Source organism: Myripristis murdjan, chromosome 7 (assembly GCF_902150065.1).
Source record: "Myripristis murdjan chromosome 7, fMyrMur1.1, whole genome shotgun sequence".
In the NCBI taxonomy this organism is placed as follows: domain Eukaryota; kingdom Metazoa; phylum Chordata; class Actinopteri; order Holocentriformes; family Holocentridae; genus Myripristis; species Myripristis murdjan.
This window is the reverse complement of record NC_043986.1, coordinates 12831795-12854865: the sequence shown is the minus strand read 5'-3', so window position 1 is coordinate 12854865 and position 23071 is coordinate 12831795. Positions and strand designations below refer to the sequence as shown.

Sequence of the window (23071 nt, the reverse complement as noted above, 5' to 3'; positions counted from 1 at the left end):
CAAAACTGTTGACTGGTCTTTTTGGAACGTCATCAGCATAAACAGCCTTCTCATTCTCCATTTTCCCAGCGCCAGTGTCCAGTGTTGTCAGTGTTACTGATGGTCCCGGGGGACAGGACCTCTGCACTGTATCCCACTACTTTGGACCCCAGATATAATTAGATTGAAGGAAAACTCTTAATCTTACAGAAAACTGAGACTTGTTCTGACCTTTAGTATTTTCAGTCTGAGCAGATATTTCATTGACTTCATAAATTCCCAAATTCTGGAAATGTACCAGGGCTGTCGCATTCAGCTAACTGCCCTCGTACAATACAGTGTGGCTACAGTATTATGAAGAAGCCTGCGATTAGCCAAATGTTGTTGTGAAATCTGAAGCGTAGTGTTCTGCTGACCTGAAGAGAGGGTTATTTCAACACTGTCATACAAACATGCTGTGCACTGTCTAAATCATTAAAAACAGAGCCCATCAGCTATACATAAAATCGCTTACCATGCCTTCAAAGAGGGACTTTTTGAAATGAGTGCTTGGCCTCTGAGAAAGTCAAGTAAACAGTAATCAGTCGTGAATAAAGGAAAATTGACCCTGCCAAGCAGCAAAGTGGGATTTCTCCCTTCTGTCCATTCCCAGCCACCATGGTAATGAATCTTATTGATTGTTGCTCATCCTAAGACAGGCCTCAGACAGATTCATCGGATCTCAAAGATTTTAATGAGTTGAGTGAATATTTAAAGACCATTTGCTGGCATTGTGACACAAGTGATGTCCCAGGACCCCATGGTCCGAGGGGGGTTGGTGGGTTCACACTGCTCATTGGAATGCATAGTGCCCGCTCTGTGGCTTGTAGCTAAGGCAGGTGAGTGGGAGCCAACAGGGTCAGGTTTCAAGGAGGAAGGACTCGTGTACATGTGACACTTTGTCACACATCCTGACAACAGTGACAGTAGCTAAATAATTTTGGTGTCAACATGAAAGCTGATGGGGTTGTGCAACTAATGCATGAAAGAACTTGAAACTCTCCAGTTACATGAGAATCAGTAGGTTTCCAGAGAAATCTTGGGACAATTTTAAGGAAATCAGTAGTTAATGACTCATGGGATGACTAAATCCCATGTTTTCAGTCAAAGTATTTATTCAAGTAAACTGAACACTGTTACAGTAATCTGTAGAGCTGCAAACCATGCACAGAGGTACCCGAACCTTCATTTCATTTACCATATGTAAAGAGATCTGTGTGCTCTTGTAGAAAAGTTTCTTGAACACACATTTGCATCCAGCCAAATCCAACCTCCAACAAGTAACAAAATACAGAAAGGAACATTATCTTGATGTCAAATCCTGCATATTATAGTCATTTCCTCCAACTTTCTATGATATGTAAAAAAACTCAAATTTATATCATTACCCAAGCTAAGAACATTATAGTTTTCATTTTCTTTCAAACAATAATATAAATATAACATATATCATCAACAGACAACTGACCAGGAGAAAAAAATATTAAATACCCACTTCACAATAATCACTTCAGAATGTAATTGTATACATACAGTACATGATGAATCTAGTTTTTTTTCAACAACACAAACATAAAAAAAAAAAAATTAAAAGTGCCAAAGCACTTTAAAGCTGTTTCTCTTACATCTATGAAAAAAACAAACACAAAATATGCATGTACCACACATTCAGTGTGCAACACTTTCACCAAATTCTGGTGAATGGTCAAGCAGTGAGTGCTCAGTAAATCTCATCACACAAAGTAAACGTACGTGGGTTGTCCTGTCAGGCAGATGTGCACCTGCAGCATCTCCACCCCTCTTTGCAGGCACTTGCTGTAATGCAGCTGGTGTGAAGGGGATGTTGACCTTTTCATGTGTCTATTTTTTCATCACCTGTATCAAGGATCATCTGTCGGCCCGGGCTCAGCTAGTGTTGTCTTCTCTCTGGGCGGGGGTGTCCCCTCCTAACAGGGGCCTGTGAGATGGGTCATATGGATGCTGCGCCTCTGCATGGCCCTTGTGGCAACAGCAGCAGAGTGCAGCGGAGAGCCGAGCGCGGAGCGGCTGAGTGAACAGCACAAACATGATGCAGTTGGCTGCTCCCTGTGATGTGTTACCAATACCCTGGTGGTTAGGAAGAAAAGCACACATTGTTTGCTTTGGGTGAGTTTAACACTCATAATTAAGAGGGAAGTCGCAGCTGATAAAATAATAAATCACATTAAGTAACAGCATCTAAAAATGTGATTAATGTCCCTGCAAAGGCATCGAAAATGTTACTAACTTGAGTTAATGTAATTAATTGCTGGATGCAGTGATAAAAATCACATTATAGCATCAGCTAGCAATTTTTACTTTGTTAGACAGATTAAACAGTTTCAACTGATGATGTAATAACAATATTCAATAATATGATTTTACTTATGCCATAATTATTATGAGTTATCACAAATATGGCACACTCCTGGAGTATAATTGCTGGTTGAAGATGTGATGTTATTACATTATGTAACAAAGTATTATATTGCTTGGTTTAATTAAGTGCATTTAACTACATTTTGACAGCTTCATATATCATCTGTCAAGTATTACATTATCAATTGCTACGATTACAGGATACAATCAGACACAAACAAATTCCACTGTGCGTGCGCACACACACACACACACACACACACACACACACACACACACACACACACACACACACACACACACACATATGACAAGGCTGTATTTACATGTGAAGTAAATTGTGGATTACAGGAGATTAGTGCACATCCTCTATATTGGACATCCTGGATAAGGAGTGTGCTGCTAAACTCACATGTAGAGCGACCAGCACTGGGTTCTGCCTCGCTGGGGAGTCGACTAGCAGCAGCAGGAAGCGCACTGTGCTCCAAATTCGCAGGACGATGAAGATGATGGGAATGAGGGTTAGCTTCCTATCAGCCATGGAAGTGAAAGAGTGGGACAGCGGGCTGCTGGCCAAGATGGGCCGGTACTCAGACAGGGCTGCATGCTGCGGCAAACAGATAACATGCTTTAAGACTCAAAACAGACTGGAAAAGGTCATTTCAAAGCATTGTCAGGGATTTTAAAATATAACAAATTTAAACTGAAGTCCATAAAATTCTGCATCTTTTTAAAAAGATATTTTCTTAAATCAAAGTGAAAAATGGCTGATTCTCCCACTGATGCCTTATACTGTATGGTTTTGCAATGGCTGTCCTAAGCACTAGTATTATAATATTCACTCAGCACATTAAAAACATGTTGCTAGCAGATTAAAAGAGGGTTTAATGCTCACCGCTCTGTGGATGTGCCTCTTGATCAGGATGTACAGGACAGGCAGGGTGAGGTAAGCCAGGAACTCCCAGATCTTGCCGGTAAGCAGCATCCACAGCACACGGTCAGGCGCCTGGATCCTGACCCAGCACCAGCCCACCGACACCTCCGAGGCGTCATAGCCAATCTTATTCAGGCACAGAGCTGCTACAGTAATGGCTAAGGGAACGCACCAGCTAGGCCACAAAACAGAAGATTGAAAGTATTAGCAAACAACATTTTGCCCACTAACTTCCCCAAAAGTCATCTACTTATCACAAGGCCACCATGTTCAGTAGGTTCAGCATGCACATGTGTTGCAAGGGCTATCATGTGATGTTAATCTTGAGCTTGCACCTTGTGAGTTACATAATTCACTCTTCAAGTTCATATCAGCTGTATTTGCTTTAGTTCTGCACATCATAACAGAAAGATCAGCACTTTGGGAAAAACATATATTGCTTATGTTGCCCTTTAAACCATTACATCTCCTCTGAAAACAGCCATTTAACTTCTTATGGCCAATCATTACAAACACCATCAAGCCCAAGTCCTACTTGGGTGGTATGTATACAAGCCTCAATGAATGGCTCTGTTGTGTGAGCTGTTGAATTCAGTAGGCCACTGGAGAATTCACCAAAACAAAATAAGAATGGCAACCACAGACACTGTAGTGAGGCATTACCCGATGGGAAAAATGTTCTTGTATCCAAAAATAAAGCAATTAAAAGCACTAACACACAGTAAGACAACTTCCCCATAACCTTTTCATAATCAACATGGACAGCTCATTTATATACAGCATGCAAACTGGGACAAAGAGAAGTGAAACACATGGTGAGTCAGAGCATTCAAAGTGAAGTCTATAGCCCACAATAAGTGGATCCAAACCTTTTGAATGCCACCCACCCAGCCACCCCATCCTAGAAAGACACTTATTAGACCATGAAGCCCTTTTAGTGGGTCTCTGTCCCAATGAAGTTCATCTGAGAACACTTAATAATATAGTTTTTCTTAATAATATAAGTAGGTGACTGTATTATGATACATGACATTTGTGATTTAAAAAAAAAAAGTCACTCTTGCATATTCTGACATACAAACTTCTGGAGAGTGAAATGTGTGTTAAAATTTAGCTGGTGAAAGAAAGAGAACGAAAAGTTAACAGCATTGAACCTTGTGTGGTACAAGAGGTCAGTTATAGCTATGTGTGTTTTTACTGATTTATTGATTTATTATCATAATCTTAGTTTGGCATCTGTGTGATTTTGGATAGTTATTGCACACTACAGCCTATTTTATGTAACGCAGGCACTATTGGAAAAGAGAGATTTGATTTTAATTGGCCGTTTCTGGTCTGAATAAATAAAGACCAACTAACTAACTAAAGGGCTCTTTTATAAATATGGATGGATTAGACAGCAGGTAAATATCCCAGGCTGCTTTGGGCTCCGACAGGCACCTTTGCTACACCCTTGAGTGTTAACAAATGAAGTGGTTAGGCCACATTCTTTGGTTATTAGCTCTATCAGGAGTGACTTCTCGTCTTCCCTTGAACTCCCCTCTTTATGGCTCTTATTATTTATAGGAGCAGCGTTGCGAAATAAGGAAACATGCAGCGCAGGCATTTACCTGACAAGGTGGAAAAACAACACCAAGCTGTCAGCAAGTCTTTGGTTGGACCTCACGATGAAAACATACAGGTAAATGGCGATGGCCACGGTCCAGAAAAAAGAGCTTGTGTTGGCGAAAGTGGATATTGCTCCTTGAGCGACGCAATCCACCGAGTCCGAGTCAAAAACCCTCCAAACTCCATATGCGTAAGAGAGCGCAGAGAGCCAGTCGGCCAGCGAGAGGTAGACGAGGAGTTTCCGTGGAGTTGTCCTCAAGTCCGGCCAGATGATGTAGGTGCAGATGATCAGCGAGGAACCCAGAAACGACAGAGTGCATGAAATTAAAACGGCAACCTGTTCAGAAATGTGCACTACTGTCTGATTACCGCTTGACATTATTAACCTGATTAGATCCTGCGCGTTAACTGGGCTCACTGTTCGGCCACTAAACTTTCTTACAGTCAACGAAGTATCCAAACACTCCTCGGGACGCGCAGACTGCTCTGTTGAAACCTCTTATTTTGGACATAAACTTCTCCCCGCATCATTCTCCTCTCACTTTGGGCAACATTAAAAACAAACAATGTCGTGTCGAGCCACAAGACTTGACAAAGTTGGTGCCCAGTTGCTGGCAGAGGAGTGGGAAGCCAAACTTTCCCCCGGAGTTTAACCCCTCCCTGCCTGTCCCCGCTGAGCCAACCGGAACCCAAAGCAGAACTCGGTCAGCTGGTGCAGCAGACACACGCTGCTGCCTATTTTTGGCCCTACTGATCTTTACTAGTTTGAGCCCCTATAAGAGGTTTATGACTCTATAGTGAGAGTATAGCAGAGTGACCCACACACAAGCAGATGACACCTAAGGATTAAATTATTTGTCCCGGACTTGATTATACAGCTCTGATCGTGTTATACAACTTACTCCCTATTAAAACTACACAGCATATGAGTCACAAAGCGCTTAATATGATCATGCAACATCGGAGCGTGATGATTCTTGGTCCCAAGATGAGATCATGCCCCAGTGTCATAAAAGCTATTGTTTTAACAGAGTAACATGCCCTAACATGTCTTTATTAGCAACTTGAACACCAGGTGTGAGATTATGTTTCTCTTAACCAGTGGAAAATCTGTGCAGGTCGAACACATTTAAATTCTAAAAGTCTGATTAGAATAACATAATCCATTGTCCATCCCACAGTAAACAGTGAACCTGTCAATTCACAGAGAGAATCTGAGTGTAAATTAAAATATTAAACACATTTTAGTTAAATTTGCTGCTGCTGCCTACACTTTTCCCTCAAAGGTAAAGTGATGTGGGTATTGTCAAACAGTTCAAGAGGCTTGCTTGCCCTGCATTAGAAAATATACTTTTGTGACATTTCCAAGTCATCAATAATATCTGGTATGCGTGGTGCTGAGCAGTCATTTATTTTTTTGTGGCCTTGTCATTGCGATTTGCTGAAAAGAGCCTCAGGACCAGACAGATTTAAACCCGCGTGTTAAACCATTGACCTTGTGTGAGAGCAGGATTTTACTGCTCTCGTGCTGCTGCACCCTAGTAAAACGGCGACCCCTTTTTGTGTTTGCAGCAATGCAGTGGCACAGTGCCTTACAGAGGACTGCAGTGTTTCATTTTCTTTCACCCTGCAGCACACACATCTGCATCATCATCATCATCCAAGACCCAAACCACTGTTACAATACAGATGAGTTTCTATACAGCGTCAAAAGCTGCTTTTGGAGCCTTGGATCATTAGGCCTATCTTGTATCAAATGTGTAACTGAGCCAGTGTGCTTTGTGTGCTTGTGAAAACCTTAAAATCTAATTTTATGCACGCTGGCATGCACACCTGCACTAATAAGACCTACTGCTAAAGCATGGCAAGGCAGGTTTTTCAAAGATTTCAGCTGATTTTACACAACAGAATTCATACACATCATTAAGAATAGATGTGGGAATGAACAGAATAAATAAATAAATGCTTGTCAGTGACTTTTATTTACGTCTCCGTTCGCAAGTAAAATGTTTGACATGAATAGATTATGAATGCAGAAACACAGCGGGAGATAAATTATTGACCTAAAAGTGGAAGAACACATGGCCAGTTTTATCACATTAGCAAATGGAAAACTTCCTAGAACTCATAACACAAAAAAATAAGTTTGCATTAACAGAAATTACAGTTTTCATTATGCACATTTTTATGTAACTGATAAATAAATTATCCTAAGTCACACTGAAAAGGCTATTCTTGGCAAACCATATTTCCGAATGAGGGAATGAGTCTGTTTTGAAATTACCATAATAGTTACACTAATTGCTGCAGCATTAGATGCACAACAGCATGCCTGCAGATTTGATTTTAGCCACAAGATGGCAGCAGAGGATTATAAAAGTATCACCTTGCACAAGTTCGAGCCAACTGTACATGTCGTTAAATCTGTAAACAAAAAGCCTCTGTCAAAGCATCTCCACTTGATTTTCCCTTATTAACCTGATCAGCGTTTATATCTACTGTGCCAGGACTCGTAAAAACAATGTAGGTTTCCCGTGTTTGCTACAACACTAAAGTGCATTTATGTCCTCGGTCTCCTTCTGGTCCACCTTCTGTCACTGTTTTTTCTTCATCTGATGCTTGTGATCCCAGGGCCTCTTTAGTGCGAAGAGTTTCTGCGGCAGTATACTTGCTGATTGCTTCGTTCTCACTCCTCACAACAACCAGCTAAGACACTGCCAGAGAAACACCCACAGCAGGCACGTCCAGCAGGCTGCCTCCACCTGCCTCTCTGCGGCCGGATCCTTCACTAGTGTCTGTCCCATGTGCTTCCACCTGTGAGTCTGGCACTGTGGATGTTCACACTTTCACGCCCAGCCTTGTGGTTGTTTGCTGGAAGGCCGCGGCCGCTCACTAAAAGCCTCGGGAGGTGGCGTGGTCCTGGGCAAACGGCCGGAAGGTCTAAAAGAGAAATGGGACATAATGGTTTATTACAGGTAATTGACTGAAAGCGGTTAATGGAATAAATCTCACATGGTTAGATAATTTTCCATATGGCAATTATATTACAATGAGACACTTTCAAGATGGATTCGCCTTCTGAGTCTTCTCTTTTAGAGTCTCGAATTCGGAATTAATTACCATCCTTCCGTGCCTACTGTTTCTGTGCCTGTGGTGCATTGATGAGTCTGTGATCTGCCGTTCAAACTGACCCAAAGCTTGCTCCCAAACAGATTGTTGGTGCTCCAGCCTCTTGTGCAGCATCACTTTAAGTGCACACAACTTGGGCAAAACACAAACACCCCCGAACTAAGAATAGAATTGCCATGACTCATGATTTTGCAACAAAAAGCGCAGTTTGATTTAGCTTTCATTTATTTGTGGTTTTGTCTGTGTGTGTGTGTTTGTGCGCCTTTTCACAGGACTGCCATATATGCAAGTGTCTGCATGTGTGTGTGTGTGTGTGTGTATGAAGGACAAAAGCTGAATCCCGTTGCTATCAGTTGCTCTCTCCCTCACTGCAGTGCTATTTTGGGCTGGCTGACCATTCCATACTGTCCTCTCCCTGTGGACTATGCTTTGCTGACAGGACAACATGGATACTAGAGAGCATTCTGCAGTCACTAGCCAGTGAGAGAAGAATTATGAAGGAGATCGGGGCGTACTGAGCCATCCAGGTCGCCCGGTTGTATACTGAAGTGTCGAGCCCCGGAGAGATGTGTAGAAACTGTGATGAATGTGTGCTATCGAGCAACTCGCTGCCGTTCAAAGCCACAGCTAGGCCATGCACATTAGTTGTCCATGTCTGTTTTTGATGACTGGTGTTTTTTATGATGCATGTTAGTTTTCTAGCTGGGGATGCTGTCATTTCCCTTGCAGGGGGAACGGTGGGTGGGGCACATTGACCTCATTTGAAGTCAAGGAAACAATTTAGATTCTCTTTAGGAAAACATGAGAGCATCCATCTTCTTTGAAATAGCATCACAGCACATACACTTGCTATTAACAGACAATGCCTCTGTCTACCCCCTCTCTTACACAGATACACACACACACGCAAAAGTGATGTCCACACACAAACACAGCGGCACCTCGTGACCTGCTTTCTGCAGCAGTTGCTAAATGGCTGCGTCCGTGTCCCTATGTCTTTGTGGTGAGCCAGACGCTGGCTGCAACAAGCACATGATGACAGGAATTCCTTCCTGCTCAGGGCCTGATGTAATCCCTAATACAGGATTGAAGAATGCCGGTGAAAACAACACCCTGCTTGCTAACTGAATGACTGACTGCATGACTGCTTTACACAGCAGCACACACACAGCAGTAGCAGCAGTAGCAGCAGCAGCAGCAGCAATGAGCCTCCACTCACAAATCTGTGGCAGTAAAATATCTCAGGCCAGAGATTGAGTTCGAGTGGTCTCTGTGATGGATTTTTAACTACATTTTTTCCCCACCTTTGGCTGGGCAAACACGGATTGTGGTGATATTGTTTACAGATATTAGTATGGGAGCTGAATGAATATTGCATGAATTCTTTTAGTTGGGAGCAGAGCAGAATGTTTGGAATAACTGGAAGGTACTGCAGAAATGTTTTTAGGGTTGGCATGAAAAATCGCATGCTTGATACAACTTAGATTGGGATATTTCCTAATGGTGGTAGATATGATATCAGTACTGGCTTAGGTTATCTCATAGGCAGCAAAATGGAAAATGGAGAGTGCTATATATTATTATTATTATTATTATTATTATATGCGTTTTACAAGTCTTCAAGTCTTTACATGTGCAGAGATGATGCAAATGCCGCTGGCTAGCACTCATCAGACTGTTTGAATGGGCCGTTGTTGTGCAGGATAAAGGCCCAAATATGGATTCAAAGCTGCAGAGATAGTCCACTGACACATTTTGAAGGTTTTAGTTTATTCTGTGAGTGCGGGTTTGCTGTTCTTAACCGGATTTTGAAGTATGGATCTGCTGCATTAAACCAGATTTGGCTCATTAAAAATCATGCGCAAAGTGCAACCCTTACTCACACAGAATGACCACCTTTAACACTCACGCTATCCAACTTAGCACACACTGCACATATTTTTGCACAGTGATTTCTCCAGGACTGCCTTTTGTTTGAGTAACCAGGGGACTGTGCTGTAACACTCCCTAACAAGCTCGCTGTTTATGACAAGTTCAACCTATAGGCAACAGTTGTCCTCGGCAACATGGCAGATTTGACAGCACATCACACAAGCACAGACTGAGGCACACACACACGCACACTCCAATCTCCAGCCCACCTCAACTCTCTGCTGGTCCCAGTGCTTTCAGGCCCCTGGATGCATGCTAAAAACACACCCAATTAACTCAGATGAGCCAATCCTGTGCACTTCACTTCACTTCAGACCTCCTCCCCCCTCTTTCCGCTGTGTATTTCTTGGTTGTTCCTGTGTCAGCTAACGACACTCAAACAGTCATGCTTTCCTGCTCCGGTCCCATTCCACAGCCCTAATCATCTTATGGTTAACAATGACATCTAGTATTTACTGTAGAGCCATGTTGCTGAGCAGTGCTACACATGACATGCTCACTGACGGCGTGCTTGGCGAGCTTAGCTCCTCATGAGATTTTTCGAACACAAGCAGTGACGCTGATTTCCCCCTTCCGTGCGCGCGCGCACACACACACACACACACACGTTTCTTTTTTATTTACAGATGTTTAAATTTCAAATGGCCACTTCGAAAATGTATGTATACAATTTAAAAAACAGAAAATGAGTAGAGGTTGTAAAACAAAGCCTGACTGTCATATTTATTCTGTACTGTTACGTGAGAAGGCCCTTCCGTGTTTACTTCTGGATTTTATTTCTATGTCAAATTCTCAAAAAGCTTGTTTTTTTGGTGTGAGTTGTTCACATCGGTCCTCAGCTATCCGTGTTGTATGTCAAACTGCAATGTGTTAATAATTCAAGGGTTTTGCATCAGTCTTTTACACACAGTGCACACTACCCCTGGTTACCAGAAAACAGAGTTGCCCCAGTAACTATCTGCATGGCTGACAGCGGGCAGGTAAAATACACAGATCATAGTACATGGGATGCTAAATGATCTTTACCTGAGTTGAGTGAATAGTGTATTTGAGTTTTGACAGGCAGATATGACAAGTGAGTTTCACTGCACAGCTAATGAGTAACACCCCGTGTTGAGATTACATGTGACGTCATGGGCAGTCACAGTTAAGGGAGTCTTTATCTGTTTTTATGTATAGACTTGTGACGCTTCCTCTCCATGAGCAAAAAAAAACAAACAAACGCTGATGTCATCTCTCCTCCGCTTCTCTTGTGAAAATGAGGCCTATTTGAATCTAACTTCACACTGTGAGTCATGATTGACTGTCGCTTTGTGAGCAGAAACTGAAATCAGTGCCCTCTCCTTCCTGCATTTCAACAGATACAAATCAGCTATGAGAAAGGAGGAACTCTGAACTCTTACCTACTGTTTCTTTGGTCTCAGTCAGCTTGTCAGAGAGGAGAGAAGGCCTGCTGGGCGTACTAATGGAAACCGTCTTTCAGCGCTGAACAGAAAGAGAAAACAATAATAAAAATAGCTGTTGTTCATCAATAAGCTCAAACTGTGGTCAGGCAATGATCACCGAGACGCCGGGGACTTGTGCTGCTCAGCCTGGAGGTTACTGTGCCACTGTGCACTGTGCAGAGCATGTGTTTGGGTGTACCACAGTTGTGCATTTGGTAACCTTTTGTATAGTTACCATGGCATCATCGTAGCATCAAGACACAGCTTGGTTACTTTCACAATGCTGCAAACTGTACCATTTGAAGTGACGCTTTCTCATTTCTGCATCAATCGACATGCAAGTATTGTTAAGCTTATCTGGTGGCAAATTAGACAGCAGACTTCAGCAGAGCTCAATTTTGCGTCTTTTGATTTAGCCACACTAATGAGTGTTTCTGAAGTTGTATTCAAAGTAGAGGCGTCTCATAATCTCATAGTAACAATTAACCTAGACAAAGTCACTTAAAATTCACAGTTATAATATTATGGACATAAATGACAGAGGCTCTTCCTTAAGCAAAACAGTGACACTCACCACGCAGTGAGGCAGCAGTGGAGCTCCTCTGTTGTCTCCCATCCACACACGTCTCCATGAGTGCACTCTGGTGTTGACACCAACTCCAGTCTGTCCACTGGTGCTGGTCTCTCTCCGTGTACAGGTCACTTCATACACTGACATGGTGAAACTGTAGACCACAAGCCTCTTCTCTCTCTCTCTCCCTCTCTCAGGCAGTACAAGTCAAGGCATGTTCCAACACGCCACCAACAGCCGGCTGGGTGTATGAGCCTGCTCCTAGACCAGAGGGGGAGGAGCAGAGAATCAGAGAGGGGGGAAACCCAGAAAAGACCCAGCATGACTCAGCCTGCATCACTCAGTTAGCATACATAGCCTACACAGTAAACACTTTTGCACCCAAGTTAGTTTCTAGATTGAGGGCAAACTGGTTTTGATGCTCTGTAAGGACACGGCTATCTAGATTTCTTTGTGAAAGCAGACATTATGAAATGCTGTGATGGAGCATGACAAGTGACCGCAGAAGTGTTGAGGAAAAAGAGCATTTCTGGGTTGGAATCCACATCTGAAAGGAGCACCCACTCAGACGTGTCAGAGAATCTTTGGAATATCATAGATCAAAAAGCGTTAGTCCGGTTTGCCTGCAGGCGATGACTAGTTTCTCTCATTAGCCCTTTGGCCTAGTGGGTGAGAGTAGTGTACACAGTTTTTAACTCTAGGCCTCTTCTGCTCTCTGCTGTTGCCAATTCTTCATTCACAGCTGTTAAAACCTGAACTGACTGAAACAAAATTAATATTTTAAATTCAGGTACCAGGCTTTTTTTTTTTTTTTTTTTTTTTTTTTTGCTGTATTGCTAATAAGCAGTGATATGCACTCATTCTGTTAATAGCAAGCATTTTTACTTTATTTTTAACCCAGCGGAGTGAATAGTTGATAGGAAAAGGCTAACTGAGCACTAGCACAGCATACTAATAACACTGCTGATTCATCAAATCATCTCATAACCCCAGCAGGTCACATCAATTACACATGAAGCGCATTCACATGAATGATGTGACTGCTGAAATCCAAGGGAAATCATGCGCAAAGATACAGAGCACTTGTAAAATATTAATGTTTTCCCAGCATAATGATGTTTAATGTTAAATTTGAATTTTAAAGCAGTTTATCCGTACAACAGAGAAGGAAATCTTCACAGAAAATCATACTAATGCACATTGCAAGCCAGTACATTTAGCTACTGACTCATAAAACAACGCCATGCTTTTCAAAGCGTGCAGATTCATCACCGTCTATAAGAGCTAATTATGCAGCGCTGCTCTGATGCTAGATGGAGGTTTTTTACTAGAGGAGGGGTGACGCGAGTTCATCACTGCTGTAGTGGAAGTTGATCACTAGGCAGATTCTGGGTGCAGCAGCAGGAACCAGCTCAGCAAAACTCACCTAATACAATATGGTCCCAGTCTGAGCTGTCTGAGCACCTGTAAAGTACTGTACATCACCACTGGTGCTGCTCTCCATTGCAGCCCCTCAATATGCCCACGCTGCCACAGCTGATGACCTTATCAATGAAAGAGCAAAGTCACTATGATGTTACACTCAGAAAGAATTCAAAGCACTTTTCGCTCTCTGTGGACATTTGTGTTTCCCAGCTGATGGAAACTGAAAAAGCAGAGCAACTTTATAAAAAGGGCAGAAGAGGCGTTTTGCCTACAGATAGTTTCTCTAATTTATTGGAAGTGTGGCTGCGGCACTGCACTGCACTGGCTGCTGCTGAGACAGTGCCAGCCAAGTTTCATGCAGTAGTTTCACCAACTGAATGTGTCCAAGCACCACAGACGAGTTGGAGTTTCAAAATCCGCCCGAAGTTATTACCTTAATTCACACCGACATTAACTGTCTGTTTGTTCAAGAGTGAAATATGGAGATTCATAGAGTTAGCCCACTGTATGGGAATTATTTCCTCACCGTAATAACTGTAATCATCACCCAAAACCATAATAGATTTATTCATCTTCCCACCCAGGTAATAGATTGCAGCTCAGACCTCATACTTGCATCTCTGAGGCTAATATGTCAGTGTGGGGGGAGAAGGAATCCCTAGCCAAGCAAGTTCAAAGCTTGCTGCATTGATTACATCATCGGAACTGGAGTGCTGGAATGGGACAATGCACCATTAGAAGTGGGGGGGGACAACCGGCTAATCTCGCCGTTGCCTCCCTCTGGAGCTCCCTTTGCTAGTAGTGAGGGCAGAGTGTGTGTCTCTCTCTGTGTTCTCTCCCTAAACTCAGCTTAGTCCGGTCCAGAGAGAGACGGCCTCCTCTCACTCACTCTCACCACTGCACCACGTGACTGTGGCACTGTGTGTGTCTCTGAGAGAGAGAAGGAAAAGGATAGAATAAGTCTTGATGTTAAAGTGTGTGCTCATGTGCATCTCTGCATATTAGTGTGTCTTCCTCTGTGTTTGTATGTGTCGGAGTGTGTGCACTTGTCTATGAGTGTGTGCATGTGTGCTATGCTAGACCGGCACTGCAGGAACTCAGCTGCTGCAGGACACTGCAGGATTGCTGTTCTGCTGCTGGCTCACCGGCTCTCTCTCTCTCCTCTCCCTCTTTTTCTTTTTTTTCCCTCTCTCTCCTCTTCTCCTCTCTCTATTCACTCAGGCAAATTGCTCAAGGAGGATGGTGAGAGCATGTGCTGCATACTTTTTCAGCAGGGGAGAGGGGGGTGAGTGGAGGAGAGGGGGGAGGGGTGGGGGGCAGAATTACAGAGGTGCAAAGCATGCCGGTGAGGCACTGTGCTGGGCAACTGTACCTCTGAGAGAGAGAGAGAGAGAGAGGGAGAGAGAGAGAGGGAGAAAGGCTACAGTAGAGAAATTGGAGAGGAGGAAGGGAGGAGGGAAGAGGAAGAGAGGGGGTGGGAGTTGGAGGGGGGGCAGAACTGAGGTGCAAGGAACATCAGGTGAGTGCGGCAATTTCCTTGCTGGCAGTGCAACACCCCCCCTTAGTGAAAGTGTGAGCCGGAGAACTGCAGATGTTCCTAGATGATGTCAGGCTCCGGATCTGGTGCGGACCTTTGGTTCAGTTTGCTATCACGCTGTTCCCTCTCTGTGCCACTGCTGTATCTGCAGTGGTAGAAATCCTAGAGGCCAAAGAGATGCTCAGCGCCTCTGCCTCACAAAGAGGCAGATGACGGCGCGAGGCCGCCTTTTTCAAGGTCTTAGCACAGTAACCTGAGGTGAACTCAAGACTGACCTAGCCTGCTAACAGGCAAAGTGACCTGCGTGGACACAGCATCCAGACATCCTAGACACATGCCACAGCACATTTTGAATACCTACGCACTTTTACATCAAGTTTTTTCCCCATAACGTATTTTTACACGGCGTGGAGTTGTGCAATGGCATAAAAGACACATTTGTAACATACCCTTGCAAAAGGTTAGAGAGTTGCTGAGATGTTGCTTTTGCTGTAGAGATATTTCTAGAAAAAGTGTTTTTCAGCATTGACATCCTCCCTGTCTTATCGCTTTCTTTCTCTGAGCAACATATGAAAACTTATCAAAATGCACTTAGAAACAGCTGCATGCGCTTAGAAACAGCTGCATCTCTCTCTCTCTCTCACCCCCCCTCCAAAAAAAAAAAAAAAAAAAAAAAAAAATCAAGAGCTGCACTCTGTCCCATCACCACTTTCGGGATGGCAGCAAAGTCCCAGTGGCTAGAGCACAACTTCATGACTGCACCACAGCACCCCTGTCCCATGCAGGCCACTGTAGCCTCATTCTCATTTCCCCATTTCAGTACACTGACAGCCCTCACCTTAGAGGATCACTGATACTTCTTAGCAGTTTCCAACATCCTCTATTATTAAATATCCACATAATATGACACATGCTAGTAAATATAGCCACTAATCTAAAAAAAAAAAAAAAGTAGAGAGCTGGGACTATCAGCACTCCCCTAAAAGCTAAGTCAGCAAAGGTAAAAGTCTCTTCTAGTGGAGGAAACTCTCAACATCCTGACCATTTTTTCTGTCATTGTGTCAAATGGCCAGTCCTCTCCACCAGCCGCTATCTGACACGCCGGCTGCTATTTCCAGCCTGTACCATGTGTTAAACATGGATGAGAGAGCAGTGGAGCTCGACTGCTAACTGACGGACTGGCTGTCTGGCTGTCTGCTGGCTGGTTATTACTGGTGCAGAGGAAGCTGAAACTGATGAGACAGAAGCAGGCAGGAGCTCCCACACTGCAGGCGTGCACACAGACATGCATATATCAACTACACTGAGGCTAATTTAAGAAATATACCACAGCATCCTTTACAGAGAGCTAGGCATGAAAGATTAGAGCATAAAAGGTGAATAAGACCAGATAAGAAAGAGATGCATACCTACGGATGAGTCTCGAAATGCATCACACACAGGGAGGAGAGGAGAAAAACTTCTATGCACTCTCTCTGAGCCTCTTGGTTGTTGGTGATGTGCTTTCATGGCGCGGCAAAGTTGACTGCAGCATTGCCTCCTGAACAGAATGACATTGTTTGCACTCTCTCTCTCCCTCTCCCTCTCTCTCTCTCTCACTCCTCCTCCTCCTCCTCCTCTATGCTCTCGCTCCCCCTCCTCTTCTTTGCACGCTTGCTGGCAGCATAAACTGCACAGCTCAGCAGTGTTCCCCCACTGCCGCAGCAGATCCTGCATGAGCTCTGCGTATCTGAGTGGGATGGGACTTTTAAAGGGGAACGCAACCTCCAGGGTCAGTGTGTGTGCACATCCTTAGTCCACCCATCTCTCCTCCCCATACTCCTCCCACCCTCCTCAGCACCCCTCCTTGCTCTCCTACCACCCTCAAGAACCATCAGGGTAAAGGACTCCACACAGGAGAGACACCCACCCCCCTCCATCCTCAACAATCCACCCCCTTTTATTCATTTTCTCTGTACAGCAAAAGCTGTCTTGAGATGTGAGTGTGCTGATCTCAATGAGTAACACTTTTCCCCACAGAGATGCCATCTCAGGTTGTCTGATTTGAAATCTGTGTCATAATATTTCTGAAATCTAGTTTCATCTGAAAGTTTCTGGGGGGATATCTTGACATACTACTTACAAACACATACATTTGAGGCAATATAAGCTAAACAGATACATATAACACCAAAAATTATAACACTATAGTGAACTAAATGAGGTGTCTCTCAATCACTACTTTCAAGTCAAAATATTGTTTTTTCATTAATCACCCAGTGAGAAAGGGGGAAAAATTACTTAACTAGTTCGCCAGGAAATTGTTTTTGCATCATATTTCTACCAGATAACAACCAACATGGCACAAAATGCAAGGTGCGCCACAGAATTACTGCACATAATGTCACCATACACCATGTCTTACTTCACTGAGCAAAATGTTACATAAATTATACAATTATTCAGTGAAAATCACTATCTAAGAACTGACATATCATAACTCAAAGTTCCATAACTCTCAAAGGTACAAATCTCCCTGAGTAAAGTGAAATGTCTTCAATCTGCAATCCCAATCACCACAGTACCTTTCATTACTCACCATGCACCACTGTACTAGCACTATTCTGCAGTGCGCTAAAATATAGAAATATCTTGACCAACCAAATTTCTCTTTTGCACGTTGCACAACTCTGTGAGAGTGAGACCATCCATCATTTAGTCAGTCAATAAGGTTATACTTCTCCTTCTGCAAAGTCTTTGCTTCACAAAAACATGCTTGGCGGTACACAATTATTTCAAGTATTCTTTTCAGCTTCAAATAATATGATCTGCAGTCCACTGCATGGATTCTGTACAGATAATGGTGGCTCCATTAAAATTCCTATGTATTTGAGCCAACAGTGTCTTGGCTGTTTTCTGCAGCAGTGCAGCGCTCTCTGCTTCCCGCTGCAGAAGTGAGGCTTTTTTTCATGACTTTGTTCTCCTGGGCCCCCAGTTGAACCCTGTGAACCTCCCCGCTGGCGTCCTATTAGGAGCTGCATGCATCTCACATTAACCCCACAGTTATCAATGCAAGGTGTATGCTTACCTGTGATAGCATATTAGCACTGGTGTGTCATGTGAAGGCTGTGCTCTATAATTAACCGGTGTCAGTTGTACCTGCACTTATGAGTCAAACCCATGCTGCTGAATCAGCAACATGTACATAGTGGCTGTGTATTGAGGGTCATTGACTACTGGAGGTCAACTAGGTCCACTGTGTGTGATGGGCATGCGTCAAAGAAAACCTATAGGCCTGATCAGCATCAGCTGAACCAACAACACATATGGGACTTTAGCGTGCATTCCCCGTTTGTCCGATCTGCATGCAGTAGTGTCACTGCATCAGTCTCCCTAACCTCCCAGCATCTGTCCTCTCCTCTGTACTCGGTGTGACACCAGGGAAAATGCCCCCACCAGCAGATCCCTCACACCGCCAACACCATTCTCAGTAATGGCATCCCCTGTGATGAATAAGCCATGAGGAGGGGCCCTTTTACATGTCCTATTAGATTACGTCCCTATGGTTTACCTGACTACTGTCACCATATCGCCTCTGGCTTTCTGCTCTTCTTAATATTCTCCCTTGTTGGCAAAGGCAAGGGCATAATGTGTAAATGTGTGTGAAGGCTCACAGTTTGTCGAAGCATAGAGATTTGAAGTATAAGTCATCTATGCAGTTCAGTGACTGTGTGCAAATACTGTGTGGCTCTCACTCATGTTTATGGTCGGTTTTAAACTGAAGAAATGGAAAACAGCTTAAGCATGGATGTTATTGCCATCGAGAGGATATGAGGATATGGCCCAATTGGTGCTTGTTGTTTTGGCCTTGCATCACAGGCCATCATCTTCAACTGCCTTATCAAGCATGTGCCGGAACAAAACTGAGGTAATGCTCATCTGCGGAAAACAGGTTATCTGTCAAGTATGGACAGTCTTGACACATTCAGATAATGGGGCTGAGTCTAACCAGCAGCTGGTGAATCCTTGTGTGCTTTTTTGCCGTTCCCAGCCCATTGCTTGGCTCCATTGATCTGTCCAGAAAAGATAATAGACACATTGATTCACAAGCTCAGCAGCTTGCTTGGTTTACACATCAACCTAGACTAATTCTCAATGGTTCTCAGTCATGAAGGTGAATTGCTTTAACTGAATGGGTCCTGTTGAAACTGTAAATTTAGATGAAATGCTGTGAATTTTTTTTTTCATATGCATGATATGAATTTACAGCAGAGCAAAATTTATTGCTGAAAATCCGTCAAGACTAAAGGAAGAGGATTTCGGTGAGCATAAGTGAGTAGGTGGTTGTAAAGACATTCTCCTCTGGGGAAACCTGACATTCATAATGAAATATAGAGGCAGTGAGCAGTTAATTGAGGCTAGCTGGCAATAAATGAACTTCACAAAAATCTTTTTCGCTGCTCAGTACGATCAAGCTTGTGTGGAGATGGACTGAATGATGGGATCCTGACTTAGTAGGGAAAGGTGCGAGCAGTGTTTCACTGCGCCAATGCTTCTTTGCTGACCTCATTTGCAAAGCTGAGCGTATTTCTCCCAAGGCCAAGCGGAGTGAAAAAGAGATACTGTCAAAGACAAATATAGTCAAATGAGGTTGTACAGGAATTACAGTTCTGAATGACTGTAAGCACACAAGAGTAAACATTTTAACATTTTGACATGTGAATCCACAACAGGGTTAGTTCACATATTAGCATTTTTTTTTTCACTTACAGGCAAATGCTGTCACTAGATGCCTGCAGAAAACTATTACTGACGAATGCATGCCCCTGTTTTAGATACAAATGTAAAGCATGAAAAAAAGTATCAAATTCAATTTTAACTTATTAATTTTAACAAGAAAAAAATGGATGACATGACTCACCATGATATTATGCATCCTCCTTTGAAAGGCAGAGCTCAATATGGGACACATATGCAGTGAGAGCAGATCAGTTTCTCGCTCAGCATTAGAGAGACCGGAGTAAAAGGTCTATGATGGATTGACATTATGGTGAGTGGGTGAACTTCTGACAGCTGGCTGCTCTATAGTGGTGAATGAGCACCAAGTCTGTCAACTGTCAGTGTCAGCAGCAGTCACTCTGCTCATTACAGTGTGGCAAAGCATAATGTACAGATCAGCTATAACCGAGGGAGACAGCAACGGGGAAATCTTCACTGGACATACACAGAGCAGACCTAAATGTTTCTATGCAGTACATAAAGATATGTAAAATATCTTGTTTTCGTCCAGTATCAGGGTTTTTAAATCCTGACTTTGCTTCAGCATTTTATGTGCCATTGAATATATACAGTCCAAGGTAAGTAAATTTGATATTTCCTCCCATGAATCAGTACTTTGGACTTGGTCTTTATCTTATCTATGGCAGTACTTTGTAGATGCCCATTAGGCTGTGAATCAGCTAAACAATGCCTCTAAATATTAACTTGCCTTTCCACACCCAAATGCAATACATAACAAAATTCAATGCAGTGGACAGTTGAGAACTTGTAACTCCACAAAATGGTCATCCTGAAAGCATTCAAGACTTCACCTTGTTGAAAAATATCCTTTACAGGGAACTCCCACAATCCATCAGTGTAATTCTGTTGTATTTTACATATATTATTTCTTTTTCAAAAAATACTGTTTAAATGTTTATTTAGTAGAAACAGCATTATTGGTGTGATTTTACCTAAACCTTTTACACACACCTTTGATTTTGTTTAATAGACAATCTATAATGAAAGAAGAAGATTCAGAAAAGAAGACTTTTATGCTTTATATAGTTTGAGTTTTATTTCTGGGCCATTTTCAGCTGCAAAAATGGCAAGCAGCTTGTTATTTTAGTGTCTTCTGTTTCCCCGCTGCATTGTCCTCTGTGCTCCAGGTTCTTGGAGGTGTGTTGCATATCCTCCACAACAACTGCTGTCATCTGGAGATGTGTGTTGACTCCTGGCCTACATTCAGTGCTGCCATTTGTTACAGTCAAAAACAGGTATAGCACACAGAGACAAAGATGACTTATGGTCTCTTTCAGATTGGACGTTGATATCTATATCTGCTTTTGAAGCATTTCAGCAGCAGCACCGAGGTGATTTCTGACATATGTGCCGTCTTCACCAAGAGCCCAGAAACTCTGAAAAGGCTGCTGCTTAATGAGCGTGTTGTAAATTGGAGAAACGGACTGAGATTCAGAGGTTGTGTGCTGAAGAAAATAATCAAAGCGTTAAGGTTTTCTTGTCATTATAACTGGTTGTAAGAGTTAGAATATTTGACTTTAAGGACTGTGTTTTAACATGGATATGTGATTGTGACTGGAAAGGGAAATTAGAGCAAATGGCCATTGTGCTTTATTGTCTCTGAAAGGTATACCACGCTCATACAGTCATCTCATCAAAGAAACTGCCTCGCTAAATAGACTCTACATCACAGAATTTTGGGGATTTTAATACCTTCATCCACTGTGGCTCAGAGAGTATGGACTGGCAGGAGTGAGTTTCTGAAATGTATTAATGACCTCAATTTGAGGCAACCCAATTATTTTTCCACTGCTGAGTCCGATTAGAATGTACACTCTGCGTTTAATCGATTCATATATATCACTCCTCCACACATTAAATTGCCTGTTTCTACACTGACCAGGAAGCTTTTGCCACTGCCAATTTCCATTTTACATGAGTCCCATGCGGAACTAGTGGACAGACATTTACCCTATGGAGGGAGCCAGGAGAACCTTGAGCATGTGAGGGCCTGTATTCGCCACCTGCCGAACCTCTGTGTGACAGATGACAAAGGACAGCCTGTGTCCTGGATCCTGTCTGACGAACTGTGTGAGCTGAGGATGGCCTACACTTTGCCTGAGTACCGACGGGCTGGCCACCTGACGGCCCTGTCCCAGGCCCTGATCCGAAGGATGAGCTCCCTGGGTCTGCCCGTGTATTGCCACATCCACCAGCAGAACCAGGGCACTATTAACGCTGTGAACGCATTGGGGTCTCTCCACTTTCCCACTAAGGAGAGGATCTCAGTGCTGCTCATATGCAGGGACAGAGTGTGAGTGAACCAAACATATGACAATAAAGAATGCCGGATGATTGAAACCATACTGGAAATGTGGAGTTTTGCTTAAAAATTGGTATTGTTATAATTGCTCCCCTCATTCTATCATTTTTTTGCAGCTCTATAACACTCAGGGGATGCAATGCAAAAAACAGCTTAGTCCACCTCTGACAGCATATTGGAAGTAGAACAAACTCAAAAATAACATTTTTCCGTGGCATGAGGGTGTATTTGATAAATCTGCCAGACACACTATTTCTTTTTATTCTCACTAACAAGGCAAAAAGCTCTACTGCACACAAAAATGTCTCTGGATATGAAATTATTCCAGATGCACAGCACAAATCTGTCTGCATGTCGACCCTCTGATACGTGATGAGAGGATTTGCTTGAACAAAAGACCCCTCATCTGCAGGTCACCCAAGGAGACTATCATCCACCTGGGACCCCTCCCCGGAGGTGTGCTGTTTCAAAGCTGATTGCCTCTCTGTGTTTTAGCAGCAATGCACCATTCAAGTCTGCAGGCAACTTGACAAATGAGCAGCGATCCGAGCAGAGGGGATGCTTGTACTGCACCACCCATCCTATCCCATCCCCAGTCGTCTGTCCCGCAGTGGTGCACCTCTCTTAACTGACTCCCTTTCCTTCCTTACTCAATCCCGCACATACATTAACACACACACACACACACACACACACACACACACACACACACAATCACAGAGGTGGACCTGCACCGGCAAGCATACTTCACAAAGTCATCCAAGTACACGTTAAATACATGCCTGCTGACACATGCATGCACAAAGACGTACATGGGAGTACATAAGTAAACACACAAACCCACGCTCTGGTAAAAATCTGGGTACCACGATTCTCATCACATTCATTCCAAGTTGCAATCCCTTCATGTAAAACTTTAGAGCTAAAACGTATTAAATGTTTTGGGTCCTAGTCTGAATATTTCATAGATTAACACAACAATGACCAACTTCTA

General features: G+C 43.2%; 1 protein-coding gene and 1 long non-coding RNA gene across 2 annotated transcripts; both read right to left on the bottom strand.

Moving 5' to 3' along the window:
- Positions 1 to 1089: 1089 nt before the first annotated feature.
- On the bottom strand, positions 1090 to 5621 carry gpr157 (G protein-coupled receptor 157). The gene is made up of 4 exons (XM_030054864.1): positions 4960 to 5621; positions 3311 to 3524; positions 2828 to 3022; positions 1090 to 2124 (listed from the first exon to the last, which is right to left on the bottom strand). The coding sequence occupies exons 1-4, from the start codon at positions 5334 to 5336 to the stop codon at positions 1924 to 1926; spliced, it is 987 nt and encodes a 328-aa protein (XP_029910724.1). The 5' UTR covers positions 5337 to 5621; the 3' UTR covers positions 1090 to 1923.
- A 1310-nt stretch (positions 5622 to 6931) lies between these two features.
- Positions 6932 to 12166, bottom strand: LOC115362295 (uncharacterized). Its single transcript, XR_003928487.1, has 3 exons — positions 12038 to 12166; positions 11422 to 11503; positions 6932 to 7897 (listed from the first exon to the last, which is right to left on the bottom strand). It is a non-coding gene; the product is annotated as an uncharacterized LOC115362295 (long non-coding RNA).
- Positions 12167 to 23071: the final 10905 nt, after the last annotated feature.

Bases quoted from the DNA above. Each gene is read 5' to 3' on its own strand.
- gpr157 (XM_030054864.1), bottom strand. From the start codon at position 5,336: ATGTCAAGCGGTAATCAGACAGTAGTGCACATTTCTGAACAGGTTGCC. The intron at 3,023-3,310 runs GTGAGCATTAAA...TGTTTGCCGCAG, and splicing joins AGAGGCACATCCACAGAGCG to CATGCAGCCCTGTCTGAGTA. The intron at 2,125-2,827 runs GTGAGTTTAGCA...CCTAACCACCAG, and splicing joins CAGTGCTGGTCGCTCTACAT to GGTATTGGTAACACATCACA.